Below are 18,985 nucleotides of genomic sequence, written 5' to 3' on the forward strand. Positions count from 1 at the left end.
TCAGTCAGTATCTTACCCTTAGGGGCATTCTGCGCCAAAAAATTAAAAATTCTGCATACGATATTTTAAAATTCTGCAAGTTTTATTTGTGAAATAAGTGTGGGAGCTCCAGCATGGCATTGGTGAGCACAGGCCAGTGGCTGCACAGAAGTTGATTACTCTGCAGATTCCTCCTCCTCTCCCTTCTCCCCCCCTCTTCCCCAGCATGGACGCAGTGGTGAGGCTGCACCCAGCCCTGACACTCCCCAGGACCCTGCCCTGCCATGCCAAGTGCACCAGGTGTGGGCAAGCAGGCTCAGCCGAGCAGGATCCATGTGTAGAGGGGCTTAGTGTGGGGGATCCTAGTGTGGGTTGAGAGAATTCTGTGGGAGCAATCTGGGTGTGGATGGCTCAGTGGGGGATCCAGGTGCCAGAGGGATCTGGATGCACAGGGGCTTGTTGGGGAGGTTATGGATGCAGCGGGCTCTGAAGGGGGGGTTCAGGTGAAGATGATTGGGGCTCAGCAGGGGGGTGGGGTCCTGGGTATGTGGGAGATAGAGCTTGGTAGGGGGATCTGGGTGTGGAGGGTCGGAGGGGTCCAGATGCTGGAGGAGTGGGGCTCAGTGGGGAGGGGATCCAGGTACAGCTGTTTGGGGCTCAGTGGGGTGGGTGGATGCAGTGCAGGGAAAGAGGAAGTCCTGTCCTCCCCAGCCCAGCTGGGACTAGCAGCTCAGCCCAGCACAAGGTGGGAGCCACCAGCTGGGTTTTCCCCAGTCCCATCCCCTGCCCCACAGTGATTTACCTGTGATGTCTGCCCTGGCACCCAAAACATACTGCTGGGGATGGTCGCATGACTGCTCTTATGCCTTCCCTTTGCTTTCCTGTCAGTCATTTTTCTGCAGGGAAGTAAAGAAATCTGTGGAGGACATGAAGTCTGCATATGTGCAGTGGTGCAGGATTCCCCCCAGGAGCAGTATCTCCAAACTCAATAGTCTGTGTACTTGACAGTCTGTGGTAGGTGGTAGCTGCTACGGTTTTCATGGCTCAGATTATCTCATGACAAATGCTAAACGAAAGCCAGCAGAGCATTTGCAGCCATAACACTTTAGCATTTAAAAATCTTACTATGAAAATTTCCTAGGTGCCCTGCTGACTTGGACATAAAGAAATTCTCCCTGCTGACCTGATTTGGCCTTTACACAGGGGAAATTTCCCCTTAATTCTGCCTGTTGATTTCTAATAAACAGCTTTATGATTATGACTAGGATTAGTTAAATTGTTTTGAATTGTGAACAGAGTCTAAAGAGAAACAGCTACTTCATTTTCTCTTAAATTGCTTTTTCAGAGATAAAATGTTTCCAGCCTTTGGATTTGGTGCACAGATTCCACCTTCCTTTCAGGTAACCAAATGTGTAAAATTGCTTCCTAATCTAAAACAACTTATTCGATGACAGTGCATGTTTAAAACCTGAACATCTCTTCCATGTATTGACAGGTATCTCACGAGTTTCCGTTAAACTTTAACCCATCAAATCCATTCTGCACTGGTAAGTCTTAAAAAGTATCACAAGAGTCTTGTTTCTACTAGGTACTGCATGGTAGTATGTTTTAATCTGGCACCATTAATATAACAGCAGTAAAGGTTGTGGCAGTAGATGTTAATTTGTATAGAAAAGTCTCTGATTAGAAGAAATGTGAGACCTATTCAGAATATGGACTTCAAAATCCGTGAAGAGATGGGAAGGAAGGAGATGCTGTTTGCTAATCAGAGCATTTGTGAGGCTTCTGATTTAAGCAGGCTGGTTTAGTTAAATAGACAAGGAACTTCAATCAGTAACCAGGATAGAATTTCCTGCTATATATCCTTACTTGTGTGAAGTAGCCTTTGGTTCTTTTTCTTCTTTGAAATTTCACAGCACACCTACCTGGAGGTAGCAGCAGTGTAGGCTTCTCCCATACCACTAGAACAAGGTACCTCATTGACGATGTGGAGGGGACCACCCCTAGGAGTGAGACAGTGGTTCATTCTCTGACCATTTAGTCTTTGCCTCTCTGCTTAGACTGCTAACAAGGACATGTGTTCTAAACTGAGCAGAACTGTTATGAACTAGGTAGTCAGATTTCAGAATTGTGATATTTGACCACCTAAACAATCTTTTTAATCTTGACATAGTCAAGATTAGCGCTTGTGAAGGCTATGGCTTGATAAAAGGCCTCTGTTCACCTAAAACATACAACTTCCTTTATCGTTATCTTAATTTTAAATAACTTTGTACTACCTTAGATGTCTGGCACCTAAGGAGGCGTCAGAACAGTTGAGTGCCTCAGAATAGCAATGCAACATTAACATGAAATATTAAGACTTAACCATTTGTTTTTCTTAAGGAATCCAAGGCATTATTGATGCATACCGGGCCTGCCTTCCACAAATAAAATTATATGGGCCAACCAATTTTTCTCCAATAATAAACCATGTGGCTAAATTTGCTGGTGCAGCTGCACAGCAACAGACAGCATCAGTAAGTACTTTATCTTAGTGTACATGTTCCCCTCCGTTATTCTTTCTTTCCATGCAATACACTACTCATTTCCCCTCTGTGTGCTTGAAAGTGTGCCAATCTTATTTGTTATCCACTTACCCTGTGAAGTTTCGTTTGGTACCATTAACTTTATGGATGCCACAGCTTCCTCACGGATTGTACATAACAAGAATCTTTCATCCAGATGAAGCTTATTCTCTGATAGGAATGTCAATTTAAAAAAAACGAAACTTTTCATCCAGGACATTAGAGCACTTCACAAACATTAAGAATCTAGTTCTGCCCTGGAATACAAACACACATTTTAGGGCAGCATTTAGCCTCAAGTGAGAGAGGCAAGTGTTAATCCTCATTTTACAGAGGATAAACTGAGACACACATTACTTAACGTGACCAAGACAGGATTGCACGAGAGTCATGTAAGACTGGCTGTGGTTTGGCTGTCACAAACAGCAACATGCTTATCTCTTTGTCCCTTGTTATGACCTGCAGTCCAAAGCAGCAAGTAACACACAGAATGTATTCAAATATTCTAAACCAGTGGCTCTCAACCTTTCCAGACTATTCTACTCCTTTCAGGAGTCTGATTTGTCTTTCTTACCCCCAAATCTCACCTTACTTAAACTACTAGCTTACAAAATCAGACCTAAAAATACAAAAGTGTCACAGCAAATTGCTGAAAAGTTGCTTACCTACTCATTTTTACCATAGAATTCTAAAATAAATCAATTGGAATATAAATATTGTACTTGCATTTCAGTATATAGCATATAGACCAGTATAAACAAGTCATTGACTGTATGAAATTTTAGTTTGTTCTGACTTTGCTAGTGCTTTTTATGTAGCCTGTTGTAAAACTCCTAGATGAGTTGATGACCCCCTTGAAGACCTCTTCATACCCCTAGGGGTATGCATACCTCTGCTTAAGAACCACTGCTCTAAACTTTTCCACTTTGTTCTCAAAGCTCAGACGGGAGCACTGCTGTGAGTTAGCTGGATCCTGGAAAAGAACTCGGTATTCATATGCAAATGAGCACACTAACCATCCTGTCACAGCTCACAGTCCCGGCACTGCTCTCCATCTCGGTACCGGTCGCACTCGTGGCACCGTTCACCGTCCCGTTTGCCGGCCCAGTACTCCCGGCACTGTTCCCAGCACTGCGCCTCTTGCAACTGCTCCAGGCGTCGAGCTTTGAGATCGCGGTCGACCTCCCAGTATCAGTACGGTCGCAGGTCCCGGTCTCGTTTCCGGCACCGCTCTCTGGAGCCGCACAGAGAGAGATCGTCTAGAGATGTAGCCTCTTCCCAGGGTTTCTCGCTCCTCCTTGGCCATCTAGACACACCTCAGTGTCATCTCAGACGGACAGTGCTTCCTATGCACGGGACCGTGACTCAGACGTGCCCAGCCGAGTCTTCCAGGGAGACACAAGCTCAAGAACAAGGGCCCCATCAGTGGTCGTTCTGGACACCTTGGGTGTATCATCAAGCCCAAGGTGCACCCCCAGAGGCATCACACTCCATGCCATCTGAACACTGGGTGCCAGAGGCGACTGTAAGCCACCCCCCCTCCTGCGGGTACGGATGAAGCGTCCGTTCCGCCGACAGACTCTCAGGTCCCACCTGAACCTGACACCGCCCAAGAACAAGAGCCCACGCAGGAACTTTTTGTACTTGGCCTCTCCTCTTCCTCCTCTTCAGATGAGGCGGTGGCAGGGACATCCTCCTCTGGCCCTCCCCCAATTGACCTGAGGGCCCATCAGGATCTTCTGAGGTGGATGGCCCAGAATATGAATCTTCAGGTGGAGGAGGTCCTGGAGGTAGAAGACCCTGTGGTGGATATTTTATCAGCTGACACCCCCACAAGAGTGGCCTTGCCTTTTATTCGTACTATTCAGGCAAACGCCGATACCATCTGGCAATCTCTAGCCTCTATTCCGCCCACGGCCAGGGGAGTTGAGCAGAAGTACATAGTACCCTCTAAGGGGTATGAGTATCTGTACATGCACCCTTCTCCCTGCTCTCTGGTCGTCCAATCGGTCAATGAAAGGGAGCGCCATGGCCAGCGAGGTCCTGCTCCAAAGTCAAAGGAGGCTAGGCGCATGGACTTATTGGGCCGTAAAGTATACTCTGCTGGAGACCTCCAACTCAGGGTGGCAAACCAGCAAGCCCTGCTTAGTCGTTACAACTATAACACCTGGGAGGCGATTGGAAAATTCACGGAGCTAGTTCCCCAAGACTCCCGCCAGGAGTTTGCTGCCCCTTTGCAGGAAGGAAAGAAGGTGGCGAAAACCTCTCTCCAAGCCTCAATGGTTGCAGCCGACTCCACAGCCAGGACTCTGGCTTCAGAAGTCGCCATGAGGAGAATATCAGGGCTTCAGGTGTCATGCCTTCCACTTGAGTTACAGCAAAGTATACAGGGCTTGCCCTTCAAAGGCCAAGGCCTATTTTCTGAGAAGACTGATCCTAGACTGCAAAACATAAAGGACAACAGGGTGATCGTGCGCTCACTCGGAATGCACACACCGGTGACTCAGCGCAGGTCCTTCAGTCTCCAGCCTCACCACCCTTACCCCCCGCCTAGACTTCGGCAGAAGGCGCGGCCGAGGCAATCGCAGAAGGCAGTCTGGACCTCAAGGGGGTCAAAATCAGAGTCCTCCCAAACCACCTGCGGGACCCAAACCAAACTTTTTTGAAGGGATGCCCAAGGACAGCGTACCAGTTGTTTGCCAGGATCCTCTTCCTCCTTTTTGCAACCGCCTCTATTTCCTCCCTGCGTGGACCCAACTAATTTCGGATCGTTGGGTACTACGCATGGTCAAATCGGGATGCCACCTCCAGTTTATTTCACCCCTCCCCTCACCCCCCCTGTCCTTGTCCCTCTTCAGGGACCCCTCTCACAAGCAATTTCTCTTGCAAGAGGTACAGACGCTCCTTGCCATGGTCGCTATAGAGGAGGTACTGAAAGACTCAAGGGGCAAGGGATTTTATTCCCGCTATTTCCTAGTCCCCAAGGCAAAGGGAGGTCTAAGACCTATCCTAGACCTGCAAGGACTCAACAAATTCATGATAAAGTGGAAGTTCCGCATGGTATCCCTGGGGACCATCATCCCATCGTTGGATCCCGGAGACTGGTATGTCGCTCTCGATATGAAAGACGCCTGTTTTTCACATCACTATTTACCCACCACACAGGCGGTACCTCCATTTTGTGGTCAACCATTGACATTTTGTAAATTGACAATTTACAGTCCTTCCGTTTGGCCTTTCTACAGCCCCACGAGTATTCACAAAATGCATGGCTGTAGTCGCTGCCTCCCTCCGTTGTCGTCGTCAGATGCATGTCTTCCCGTATCTCCACAACTGGCTCATTCGAGGGACATCCAAGGCCCAAGTTACCTGTCATGTGGGCATCATCAAGAACCTATTCAGGCGATTAGGCCTGATCAATATAGAGAAGTCCACTCTGGTTCCCACACAGAGAATAGACTTCATTGGGGTCATCCTGGACTCCGAACTCGCCAGAGCCTGCTTGCCACAGCCTCCGTTTCAGGCAATGGGATCAATTATCCAGAACCTACTGAACTTCCCAACGAATTCGGCTCGCACTTGTCTCACACTCTTGGGCCACATGGCGGCCTGCGTGTTCGTGACCAAATACGCTAGACTACATCTCCGTCCCCTTCAAACTTGGCTCACCTCGGTATACCAGCCGGGCAGAGACAGCATAGACGTGATCCTCATGATCCCTCCCGAGCATCCTGGACTCCCTGGCCTGGTGGCTAATGCCTAACCTGGTCTGTGCAGGGATGCCTTTCCACCCACCTCAACCTTCAATAGCCCTGACAACGGACGCGTCATCCCTGGGTTGGGGAGCCCACCTAGGGAATCTCCGCACTCAAAGCCTTTGGTCAGCTCAGGAACTGTCCTTGCACATCAATGTTCGGGAGCTGAGAGCAGTCTGCCTTGTGTGCCAGGCATTTTGAGAGCATATACAAGGCCGTTGTGTCTCAGTGCTCAGACAACACAACGGCCATGTTTTACATAAGCAAGCAGGGCGGAGCACGTTCCCCTCTCCTTTTGTCAGGAAGCTATTCAGCTTTGAGACTTTTGCATAGCCCACTCAATCGACCTGGTAGCGTCTTTTTCTCCTAGGGGTCCGGGACATTCTAGTGGATCACCTCAGCAGATCTTTCTTGTCTCGCAAGTGGTCGATTCGTCCGGACGTTATCCATTCTGTTCTCCAGAAGGGGAGTTCTCCCCACATAGACCTCTTTGCTTCCTGCGAGAACAGGAAATGCCAGGAGTTCTGCTCCTTCCAGGGTCTCTCCCCGGGATCCCTCTCAGACATATTTCTGATGCTGTGGACCAGCCATCTACTTTATTCCTTTCCACCATTCCCGCTGGTTCACTGGGTCCTGCTCGAGCTCCGCAGAGACAGAACCCACCTGATCATGATCGCTCCAGGGTGGCTGAGGCAACACTGGTACACCATGTTGCTCGACCTGTCGGTGACCAACCCAATTCCCCTACCTTTTTGCCCAGATCTCATAACTCAGGACCACGGCAGACTTTACCACCCAGACCTGCAGTCTCTTCACCTCACAGCATGGTTGCTGCGTGGTTAAGCCAGTCAGAGTTACATTGCTCTGCCTCGGTGCAACAAGTACTCTTGGGTAGTAGGAAACCTTCCACTAGGTTAACCTATCTGGCCAAGTGATAACGTTTCTCCTGCTGGTGTGGCCAACGTAATGTTCCCACCGAGGTACCAGTTCATACCATCTTGGACTACCTCTGGTCCCTAAAACACAGCCTAGCGGTTTCATCAGTAAAGGTGCACTTGGCGGCTGCTCGGTCTTCGCTCACCCCATGGTTTTGAGGTTCCTCAAGGGCTTGGAACATTTATACCCACAGGTCCGCCGCCCTGCCCCAACCTGGGACCTCAGTCTTGTTCTAGCCAAACTTATGGCTGCTCCCTTTGAGCCGCTAGCAATCTGCTCGCTGCTGTACCTGTCCTGGAAGACAGCCTTCCTCGTAGCCATTACTTCGGCAAGATGAGTCTCCGAGCTTCGGGCTCTTACGGTGGACCCCCCGTATACAGTATTTCACAAGGACAAGGTACAGCTGCGACCACATCCGGCCTTCCTTCCTAAAGTGGTATCAGCCTTCCATATCAATCAAGATATCTTCCTTCCGGTCTTCTTCCCGAAGCCACACTCATCACACTGAGAGCAGCAACTGCACTCCCTAGACATCCATAGGGCTTTTGCATTTTACGTCGAGCGAACAAAGCCCTTTCGTAAGACACCCCAACTCTTTGTCACAGTGACAATATGAAGGGCATGCCTGTTTCCTCCCAAACGATTTCATCTTGGCTGACATCGTGCATGTGCACCTGCTATGACTTGGCTCATGTTCCAATGAGCCACCTTACCGCACATTCTACCAGGGCTCAGGCTTCATCTGCCGCCTTCCTGTCTCGTGTACCCATCCAGGAAATCTGTCGTGCAGCTACCTGGTCCTCGGTCTGCACCTTCGCGTCACATTATGCATTGGTACAACAATCCAGAGATGACGTGGCATTTGGCTCAGCAGTTCTACATTCTGCGACATCTCACTCCGACCCCACCGCCTAAGTAGGGCTTGGGAGTCACCTAATTGGAATCGATATGAGCAAGCACTTGAAGAAAAGATGGTTACTCACCTTTGTAACTTTTGTTCTTCGAGATGTGTTGCTCATATCCATTCCAAACCCGCCCTCCTTCCTCTCTGTCAGAATAGCCGGCAAGAAGGAATTGAAGGGCCGTTGGCTCGGCAGGGGTATATATTTGGTGCCATAATGGTGCCACTCCAGGGGGCAACCCTGCCGACCCACCGAGTGTTGCTAGGGTAAAAGTCTTCCGACGAACATGCACGCAGCGCGCACACACCTAATTGGAATAGATATGAGCAACACATCTCGAAGAACAACAGTTACAAAGGTGTGTAACAGTCTTTTCCTGGAGATTCCAGGACAGTTCTGGAGGGTTGGTAACCCTATAAATTGGACATACTGTAATAGTAATAGAGCCCTAGTGTGCTGGGCATTTTTCTGTCTTGGAAAAGACACTGTCTCTGCTCTGAAGTGCCTCCAATCTAATGAGACAAACAAATGGATAAGTTGAGGATGTGGATACAACATATAGGCAAATGAGCCTGATGAAGAATTGGCCCAGCTTCGTTAGTGACATGTATTGTAAAACTGTTTGATTTGTGTTGTTTGTTTTTAATTGAGGTTAGAAGGATTAGGAAAAGACATGGGGAGGAAGAGGAATGAGCACAGCTTATCAACTGTCCAGTCATGATCAGCAGGCTGGGTTTTGTAGACATCATGGCAGATGTGGAGAAAGTAGAGCTGGAGGGAGCTATTGAGGGGGAAGGACAAAGTGGTGGGGAACAAGTAGTAGTGTGAAGATGGGGAGAGAGCAATGAGACAAGGTAGAGAAGAGACATGGAGGGAGCTTTTGAAGAGCATATCTTGATAAAAGCAATCAGAAGATTAATTATAGTTTAAGTCTAGGCTGCCTGAAGTTCCTGAAATAAACTAGATAAAAGTGTGAAAATCGAAGTTTAGCAAATTTTATGCAGGTCTCAACTTAGTTGTGGTGGTTTGTCCCTGGAACTGAATCCCCGCCCAAAGCAAGTGGGATGGTGAGATGGTGGCAACCCACCAAAAAGAAACTTGAATGGAGTTTACTTGTAACAATGGAGATGTGAGCCTTCCATTTAAGGTTTTTCAAACAACATAATACAGAAACCTGACTTAATCGAGGTTTTATAAACTACTGATTGTAGCAATAGTAGATACAGATTCTAAAAGCACCAGTGAGGAGGCTGTTACTTATTTGCATGCTGTTACCAAGAATATTCTTCAGCTCACAACTGTCATAATTGACTTAATATTGATCTCTGGGGACAAATGGAGAATTGGGTGTCCTTGCTAGGTTTGTACCTTGAACACTTTCTGAAAGCCTTTCCCTGTTGATACCCTCCGTACTTGCAAATTTTGAGCTGACAAACTTGTAACCCTCTACTGGAACTCAGTACTCAAGGTTTTTCTACTGAAGAGCACTAATGTTGCTTATTAAAAATATCTGTTTTTGTCACTGTACAGCCAAACAGATCTGAAGTTGAAACCTGGTTTTCTATTCTAGATATGTACTGTAGGCTGGCTGTTGGCTTCCATTTGAAATTTAGCTTACTTACATAAAACACCAAAAGCAGATTGCAGATTTTGCCAGTTAATCCTAGAAAACAGCTGGCATGCAGGTATAGTAGAGGAAATTTGTGTAGGAATTTGAAGCAACGGAGGGAGTATATGTTTTTTAAAAAAATAATCCACCTGTTTTCTAATAATCCAACCCAGTATCTCATCTAATTTTTCTTTAGAAATCTGAAACTTCCTTGAAGTATAGAACTGGCGCTAGGTGAACTCTTCATATTAGACACTTATGTTAGAAGAACGCCTTTCAGCCGCTGACTGGCAGTGATGGTATATTAAGGCCTGGTCTACACCTAAACCTAGGTTGATCTAGCTGCATCACTCGTGGCTGTGAAAAATTTTACATCCTGTGCAACGTAGTTAGGTCACCTTCATCCCCAATTATAGATGCAGCTACATTGATAGAAGAATTCTGTCAGTTTTAGCTACTGCTGCTCAGTAGTGACAAGAAAAACGCCTTCCAATGCTGTCATAAGTGTTTACAGTACAGTGCTACAAAAGTGTATCTGCAGCAGTGCTGCTATAGCTTTTGGTGCCCTGAAAAAATCAGGCGCATTGTCTGTTTTTTTCAGCACTCGGGACAAACTCTGTTTTGATCAGTATTTTGTGACGTCCTAACTACAGTACATACAGGAGAGTTTCTTCCTTTTTTTTCCTTGGTACTCTGGCTTATGTGTTAGGGCGTCCGTGGCTGTGTTGGGCATGATTTTATATTTACATTTTTCAAAGATGTTACTTCAAAATAGATTGTAAAGGAAAATATTCAGTTAAACTTGCATTCAGCTCCTGCCCAACAAAATCTGTGTCCTATGTTTGAGTGACATTGTAGTTGAGATCTGAGGATAGCTTTTCAATGTGGCTGCTTTAGATTGCTGCCAGCTGGACATAAGGGCGTTATATGCTTTGCTGTGAACGTGTGTTGTGCTTTGTGGGGAGGGAAAGTTAGGGTTGGGGTTTTTGGACCAGACAGAAGAGACCAGAATCAAGTTTAGATGCTTGATTACAAAGAATAAACTTCACATATTGAAAAGTTATCATTCTATGCCCTGCAAACCTGTTGCATGCATGTATGCAATATTTTTTTCTTCTGCTGTTCTCAATTGTAACAAAGTGCATATTTATTTGACAGCAATATTTTGTGCTCCTAATTATCACGGATGGTGTGATAACAGACCTTGATGCAACCAGATCTGCCATAGTTAACGCCGCAAAGCTTCCCATGTCCATTATCATTGTTGGCGTTGGAGGAGCTGATTTCAGTGCCATGGAGTTTCTTGATGGTGACAATGGAAGTCTCAGGTCCCCAACTGGAGAGCCAGCTATCAGAGACATTGTACAATTTGTGCCATTTAGGCAGTTCCAAAGTGTAAGTATCATTCCTTACTGAATACATACCAGGGAAATACACTGTATTTCATAACATGTAAATAGTTGTGGTCCTATTTCCACTGTGGGTTTATACATGGACTGGCCCTGGAATGAGGTCTAAAGCCTCCTGAAAACACTCTCAGCTAGCAGTGAGGTATGGCTTTCGTATCAGCTGCTAGGAAGAGATGAGAGCCTACCAGCTCAGCTGTGGAACTGCCAGTAAATCATTTTGATCAAAAAAGGTGACCAGTTCCTGGTTTAGCAATCTTGTCTGTCTGTCTCTCTCTCTCTTTTTAACCAGTCTTTTCAGGACATGTCATTTATAAATCTACCTCAGAATTGATATGCAGTTCAGCATAATTAAACCAATGCTGGTGTCGTGTCGGAGGAGAAAATGAGCATGTTTCTGACTTCACCGAAGATTATTTCCATTTGAGTCAGTGGAGTTGCCTGGCTGTAAATCTGGATTAAGATTCGAATTGAGCCCTGTGTGCATGCACTGGATCATTTGATAAACAAATTTGTGTGTGTGAAGGTGAGGGAGTCATTTTCTGATATAGTGCCCCTGCTGAGGTAGTTTTATAAAGCAAATAAAACCCTCTTTGCAGAGACACAAACAAAATGGTGGGGAAGCTCTCTTTTAGTGTGCAACCCAAAAGATGGAATCCATCATACAAATATTGTTGACATTGGGTCATATAGCCTTTGCAAAGATGTATACAAATAAATAATTTGGGGAAAGGAAAACTGGCAGATAAAACAGCTCAGCTTCAAAGGTGCTCACTTCCTAGTTCTTGTTCTTGTACATTTTATGCTCTGTTCTGTCACCTCCGGCCCCTCATATTAAAATAACGCACCAGTTTTCCTTGATTTCCACTATTTGTTTGGGCATATTGATGTGGGGCAAAGTAGCAATCTGCAAAGATTACTTAAAGTGCCATCCTTCGTTGGAGACTAGAGTGTGTTAAATTTTGGCAAGCAACACTCTAACAGCAGAATTTTCAGGAGTATAAAAAAGCAAAAAAGTGGTGGTAGCTGCTAAGGCTAAAGCCCTGGAAGGGTGTTATACCTGTCTTGAAATGAAGAAAGGCGAGAGAGAAAAATATATGGACTGGAAAAGACCAGTGGTAAGAGAATTTAAGACATTGGTGCTGTCAAAGTGCTTAAAGATGGAAGTGGAAATACGTTAACCAATGAGACCAGATTAAGAAATGATAGAATTACTGTTAAAGATTTATGATTGAAGAGCATCCAAGAGAACCATGCCATATGATACAACCAAACAAGGTTCTGATCGTACCAATCCAAGAAGAAGTTGTTGTAGAATCATTGAGCAACATAAATAAGAAAGCTCTCGGTTCCAGTGGCATACCAGGAGAAATATGGAAGTGCCTGGGGCAGGGAGGCATGAACATATTGATACAATTGTTTAATTTCATTAAGAGGACTCAGCTGATGTCTGGAGAAAGAGCACATTGTTACCAATATTTAAGGAAAAAGGAGACACACAAGACTGTGGTAACTGCAGCATTAAACTCCATGAGCTACACCATGAAGATCTGAGAGACTGTTATTTGTAAGAGACTGAGAAATAAATCAGTGACAATCAGTTTGGATTCATACCAGGCAAATCAACAATGCTGTCTTTATATGTTTTCCACAAGCAGTCTTAATGCAGAGAAGAGAGAAACTCTTTACGTAGTGCTCACTGTTCTTGAGAAGGCTTGCCTTCCGAAAAGTCATCTGATGGTGTATGAGAGTGAAACGGATACATGAAGACCATATCAGGCTCCTCTAGGACATGTACACTGGTGCTGTTACCGCAGTTAGAAGGCCGGTCAAAGAAACTGAACAATTTCTAATAAAAGTCAAAGTACATAAAGGCCTTTTGTTCACATTGGTGCTCGATGCACTTTAAGAAAATTGCCAGAGAGTAGCGTGTGCTTTGTGCAGGTCATGTCGTGTTCGTAGGCAGAGCAAAAATGAAGCGGACGAAGATTTAGAGTGATGCATACTTGAAAGAAATTACATGAAAATGAGCAGAAATAAAATAGTATATGGTCTATAGATTCACTGATAGTCTCGTCATCTTCCTGAAACGTAAGTCTTGAGGACCAGTCACTACGAAAGGTATAGAAGTTCAATTATTTAGGCGAGATAGTACAGGATAATGAAACTCCATGACTAACTTATAAGCAGAACTCAGGGAAGGCATGAACTAAAAGGAAGGAAGTGGAGTGGCCTGCAATAGGAGGATGCCTATTAACTTGGAAAGCAAGATCTACGAGACAGTAATTAGCCCTGCACTTTTGTATGGTGTGAATGCTGGGCACTGAGAGAGAGAGACATGAGCATGTCTTGAATGGAAATGAAAATGTTCAGATAGATGCATGGAGTTATATAGTTGGACGATATTCAGAAGGAGCAAATTTTGGGAAATGAGAAGGTGGTACTAGCTTATACAAAAGTTGAAGGAATCCAGGCTTGGTTTGGGCATGTGAAAAGAAGATTGGAAGAATATCTAGGAAACAGTGTGTTACTCATAGAGAGTAAGAGAAGCATTTAGAAGACCCAAACTAGATGACTGGATGTTATATGAAAGTATTTGTTTAGCTGTAGAGTTTCCAAGGAACTGCTTGAAGACAGACTGGAATGGAAAAGAAGGACTCAAAAAGCCAACCCTGAATATATCGGATTGAGACTAAAAGAAAGTTGTAAATTTAGTTTGCCAGTTAGTGCAGTGCAGTCATGATTACTCAGGTATAGAACTGATGTGCTCAAATCTGGTTTTCAGTTACACAAACTTTCCTTTTTTCTAGTATCACAGGTTTGATCTTGAAATACAAACTAACTATACTTTAGAGGAACTGCACTGTAGAACAAGCAATGCATTTACTGCAGATGAGGGTTGGGACAATAGGATGTGGATGAAAACTCACTTAACCAACCTCAGCTGCTTAACTTCTGTCACTTTAACTTTGCATAGCAGAGATTTTATTGACATGGCAAAAAATTTACTCCAGTGTGTATTATCCTGGTGGATCCCAAAAGACTTTATAAACTGCATATGCCACACAAAGGCAGCCTCCACTGCAGAGGAGGGGGGCAATCAGCTGCTTTGAAGCATGCTGCTTAGTAGTAGGATTGGAAAGGTAAAGGTGGACGGGGAAACGTTTTTTCCAAAGGCACTGTAGCAAATTCCGGTGAGAAATGCTGTAGATTGTTTGGACAAATTAACAGATGACACCTAAACTTTTAAGGTCTCCTCTGACCAGTTAAGACTGAAGTTTGATGTTCTTTTTTTAATAAGGCTCCCAAAGAAGCTCTGTCTCAGTGTGTCCTGGCAGAAGTGCCTCAGCAAGTGGTAAACTACTTCAGCACGTACAAACTGCGGCCTCCCAAGAATCCTGCTGCAAAGTGAGAGAGCACTGAGTGGGAGAGGCAAGTGAGGCTAACCCAGTTGGGATTCCTGCAACTCCCGCATGTCAATGGACTTGGGTCTTGAGACTTTTTTTATACATTGATTCATACATGTTAATGTCTGTTTGCTTTTGCATGGAAACATACGTTGCCAGTGTTTTTTACTTGAGACAAAGATGTATCCCAGTTTAATACTCATGTTGATTATGATAAAGGCTCCAGCTGGGCAAATTTGGTAGAAAATAACATTGCAAGAAACTGAATATGAAAATCATGAATAGACTGTGCCAAGTTGTTGGGTGTAGTGCTGCTGCATTGTGCAGCATGGCTGGTGTAATATGGTCAGCAAGCTGGCTGAACTGCTCCAGGGAGATTCATCCCAATGTGACATGGTTCTTCAGTGTTGTAGAGCTGATGTAGCAGGGGTGGGCAAACTTTTTGGCCTGAGGGCCATATTGGGGTTGCAAAACTGTATGGAGGGCTGGGTAGGGAAGGCTGTGCCTCCCCAAACAGCCTGGCTGCCACCCCCTATCTGCCCCTTCCCACATCCTGCCCCCCCCCCTCAGAACCCATGACCCATCCAACTCCCCCTGCTCCTTGTCCCCTGACTGCCCCCTCCTGGGACCCATCAGGACTCCCACACCTATCCAACCCCCCCCCCACCCCCGACCTCTATCCACACCTCCACCCTCTGACAGGCCCCCTGGGACTCCCATGCTTATCTAACTGCCCCTGTTCCCCAGCCCCTGGCTGCCCCAGAACTTCTGCCCCATCCAACCGCCCCCGCTCCCTGTCCTCCCCCCTGGAACCCTCTGCCCCTTATCCAACCTCCTGGCCCCCTTACCATGCCACTCAGAGCAACATGTCCAGCAGCCGTGCCGCGTGGCTGGAGTAGACACACTGACGCTCTGCTTGGCAGAAGCATGCCATTCCACCATCCAGAGCACTGCCCACACGGTGGTGTAGCTGCAGGGGCAGGGCTGGGGTCTAGCCTCCCTGTCTGGGAGCTCAAGGGCTGGGCTGGGCAGGACAGTCAAGGGCTGTAGTTTGCCCACCTCTGGCCTACAGGGAAGGGTATTCCAAAAAAACACTGTTGGCCTTCAGTGCAGATGCTGTAAAGAGTTTTAAGATTTATATAACAATATACTGTGCTGGAAAACTACAAATACAAATCACTTTATGCAAAGCTATCACATATGACTATTAATTGACCTTAGTGGTTAATAGTACAAATTCCATTGCTAAAGAGGAAAACAAAACTTTTCACTCTTTAAAATTATAGTTGCTTTATATATATTTTTTGTAATTGTATCTTCTCATATGCAAAGAGCTTTTGAAAGGACTACAGAATGTGCCATTTTAATTTGTTTTGTGCAGATTTTTAGATGGCCCCCTAGTTAGCTTTAAAGTGAGTGATCTTTTATTTTGATGGCAGTACTCTCTCAGCTACATTGTATTAGTGGTGACCTGCAATTAATTTTTTTGAAAAAATTTGTTTTGTGCCTTTTTTGTTCATGGTATACTTATAAGGCTGAAAAAAAACTTTTCTGCTTCCCTTTTTTAAAATCTTTACATCATGCCTGGTCTGTCTTGGTTTTACTAGAGGACTACTGGGAGGTCTCTATATATTGTGACCTCTCATTGGAGTAGAAGGGGTGGGGATTTGAATTATTAATATCCTCCCATTCTTTTCAAGTATCAATTAGGCATTGGTGTTAACAAACACTGACTAGTTTTAAACTAACTATTAATCTTGACTCACACTTACTCAGATTTCATTCTCTTATGTTAATTTTATTAGTTCCCCAATTGCAATAGGGGCAGAGAACTAGAATTTCTAAGGTCAGACACTAGAAGGGGAACTTTTTTGTTTTGTTTTGTTTTTGTTTTAAACAAAACACTTTCAGGCCTGTAGGTACAACTCAGACAGAAGCAAAAAAGGCACAAGGCTCTTTCCTTTGCAGATCATTTTTATGGATGCTGTTCTGCAACTACTCAAGTGCATCACTCCCATTGACTTCCGTAGGAGTTCTGTGTGCAAGGTCACTGCAGAATCAGGCACTGAATTTGGAAGTTTTTCTTTGTGCTTACTGTATTCACCAGTGCAGATCTCTCTCACACTCAACTATGTGCTCAACTCCTAGCTTGCTGAATCCTACCGCACTACAGTGTCACACCTAGGCCAGTGCAGCTGCTGATGGGGGGTTTCCCCCTGAAGGATTTCTATTTTTTTTTTAAATAATGTATCTTAGGAAAGACTCTCCATCCCAGCATGTAATCCTGTTAAGTTTTATTGCTGTTCTTGAGTCCTCTCTCTTTTTTTGGTTGGATCTTTCTCACTGGCATTTGCCTTGCAGAATTTAAAGAATCTGGAAATTCTGTCTCTAGTGGGCAGCTCAAACTTTCCAGGCTCTAGCTCTTGCCGTCTGACTTGAACTCTTATCTTCCCTTCTTTTCCCACATTCCACTTATGCTGTGTCAGTGACCCAGGACAACTCCTTCTGATCCTACTTTTTGCCCATTCCCTAAATGTGACTGCTGAACATTTTAATTCTGTAATTTTGCATTTGAAGTGGATTAGATTGGGAAACAATCTGATTGGCTGACAAGGATTCTGAGTTGTATAATCATGATAAACTAGAACCATATGGGCTGGAATGAATTTCCAAAGCATTACAGTAGCCATTCTGTGCACTCAGTAGAACACTGGGTTGTAGTAGATTAGTGTACATATATACATTCATTACGTGCTGAAGCCTCAAGGTTTTGGCTACATTCTCTGCCATATGCAGATACCATCAAAAATCTGTTTGTGTTGCTGACTTAGATGGACTATCATGATAGCCCTATGATGTTTATGCGTTGTAGATAGTCAAGTAAAATGTTAGTTAATATAACTGAAGCCGTATGACTCTTGGTTTTTTTCCCCTCAGATGTTCCCAAATAGCTTAAATAATTGAAAGAACTTCACTTGATATGAATTATAACTTTCTATTTTAATCTGATTTGATCTTTTTGTTTACAGATGAAGAAATTAAATACAGAATCATACATTACACCAGAGAAGTGCAAGTGTTCCCACTTTATAAGTACAGTACAATCATTAATCGCTGTGTTTCAGACACAAAGAATTAAGTATTGAGAGCAGGGAACCAAAGGTGTGTCAGCTTCAAATTGATAGCAGACTTATTCACTGCAGTAAACTACTGTAATTCCAAATGTGCCATTTTAAAAAGAGAACAAGGTGTGGCATTAATTCGTTATCTAGAATGACTGAAACGTATGCTCATGAATGGGGTCCTTTGGCAATCCTTTCCACTCTCTACCAGAAAGATTATGAAGTGGATTCTTCTGAACTTTGTTGGGGGTATGCAGTAGCATTTAAGAAATGTTACTGGGTACTATTACATATAGGTAACTGATTTTTAGATAACTGTTCATATGTTCTATTGGATGTTTTCCATATATAAACAGAGGTTAAGACTACACAAACGCTTTCAGACTTTCTGCAACAGAGAACGCATAGTATTTTATTTGGCAAGCCCTCCTGCCTTCTGGCCTCTTCATGTTAGAGAATGTACCAATGACACTTAATTGTCAGACGGTATTTGAAAGAGGTATGCTGGATTTGCACACAACCCCAAGCTCCCCTTCTCTCAGGAGTTCATTACATATCTCTGTGTCTTTTTTTTTCTTGGTGTTGCAAGACAGGCCGCCCTCTGGTTCCTGAGAACTTAATTATCTTTTTCTTTTCTATATATTAAAAAAAAAAAAATCCAAACATAACTACATGTGGCCTTTTCTGCCTGAAAAAGAAGGCAGTGTAGAACTGAAGGTGTTAAAGTGAAGTAATGTTCCAAGGGGGGAAATGCATCATCAGTTTTTCTAATTTTAAATGTAACAAATGCCTTGGACTATTGTTGACAAATCTAACTATAGCTGTACTTAATTTTCTGCTTTTCAGTAGGAACATGCTTGCAGCTTGCTAGCACCACCTGGTGGTAAACTTTTTGTATAGCAGCCTTCATAATCTAAGAAGGTAGATATGCTTTTTCTGCTTTGTTTGCTAATACTGTATCTGCATGTGTATGGTAGAGAAATATCTTTGACCAGACTTCAAAAAAAAAAAAAGTAATTTCCTTTTATTTGTGATAAATCTAATTGATGGAACAAGTAGATTTTGATGCCATATTACCAAATTCATTAAAACTGCAAACTTAGATATACTACTGTTTTGGTGTATTTTCTTTTCAATTTTCCCTATCAAACAGAGAGAGCACTGCCTTTATAGGAGCTGTAATAGGCTTTCCAGGTTTCCTGCTTGTAGGTTATACGTGCAGTTAATAAAACAATGAGCAAAAAGTTATTTTCTAACATATTTGAACTGCCAGGTATTTTTTATAAATTAACAACACTCCTT

The 18,985-nt window shown here is 44.3% G+C and overlaps 1 protein-coding gene across 4 annotated transcripts in view; it reads left to right on the forward strand.

Annotated features, from left to right (window-relative positions):
- The window catches only part of CPNE3 (copine 3), a 76,567-nt gene extending 61,512 nt beyond the window's left edge, over positions 1–15,055 (forward strand). For all 4 annotated transcript variants that reach the window (XM_030553404.1, XM_030553405.1, XM_030553403.1 and 1 more), the window contains 5 exons: positions 1,325–1,379; positions 1,475–1,526; positions 2,365–2,498; positions 10,907–11,143; positions 14,456–15,055. In XM_030553404.1, the coding sequence (XP_030409264.1) occupies positions 1,325–1,379; positions 1,475–1,526; positions 2,365–2,498; positions 10,907–11,143; positions 14,456–14,566 (589 nt within the window). In that variant the 3' untranslated portion in view covers positions 14,567–15,055. The remainder of the gene's footprint in view (positions 1–1,324; positions 1,380–1,474; positions 1,527–2,364; positions 2,499–10,906; positions 11,144–14,455) is intronic.
- Positions 15,056–18,985: the final 3,930 nt, after the last annotated feature.

This window comes from Gopherus evgoodei, chromosome 2, assembly GCF_007399415.2.
Source record: "Gopherus evgoodei ecotype Sinaloan lineage chromosome 2, rGopEvg1_v1.p, whole genome shotgun sequence".
Taxonomy (NCBI): Eukaryota; Metazoa; Chordata; order Testudines; family Testudinidae; genus Gopherus; species Gopherus evgoodei.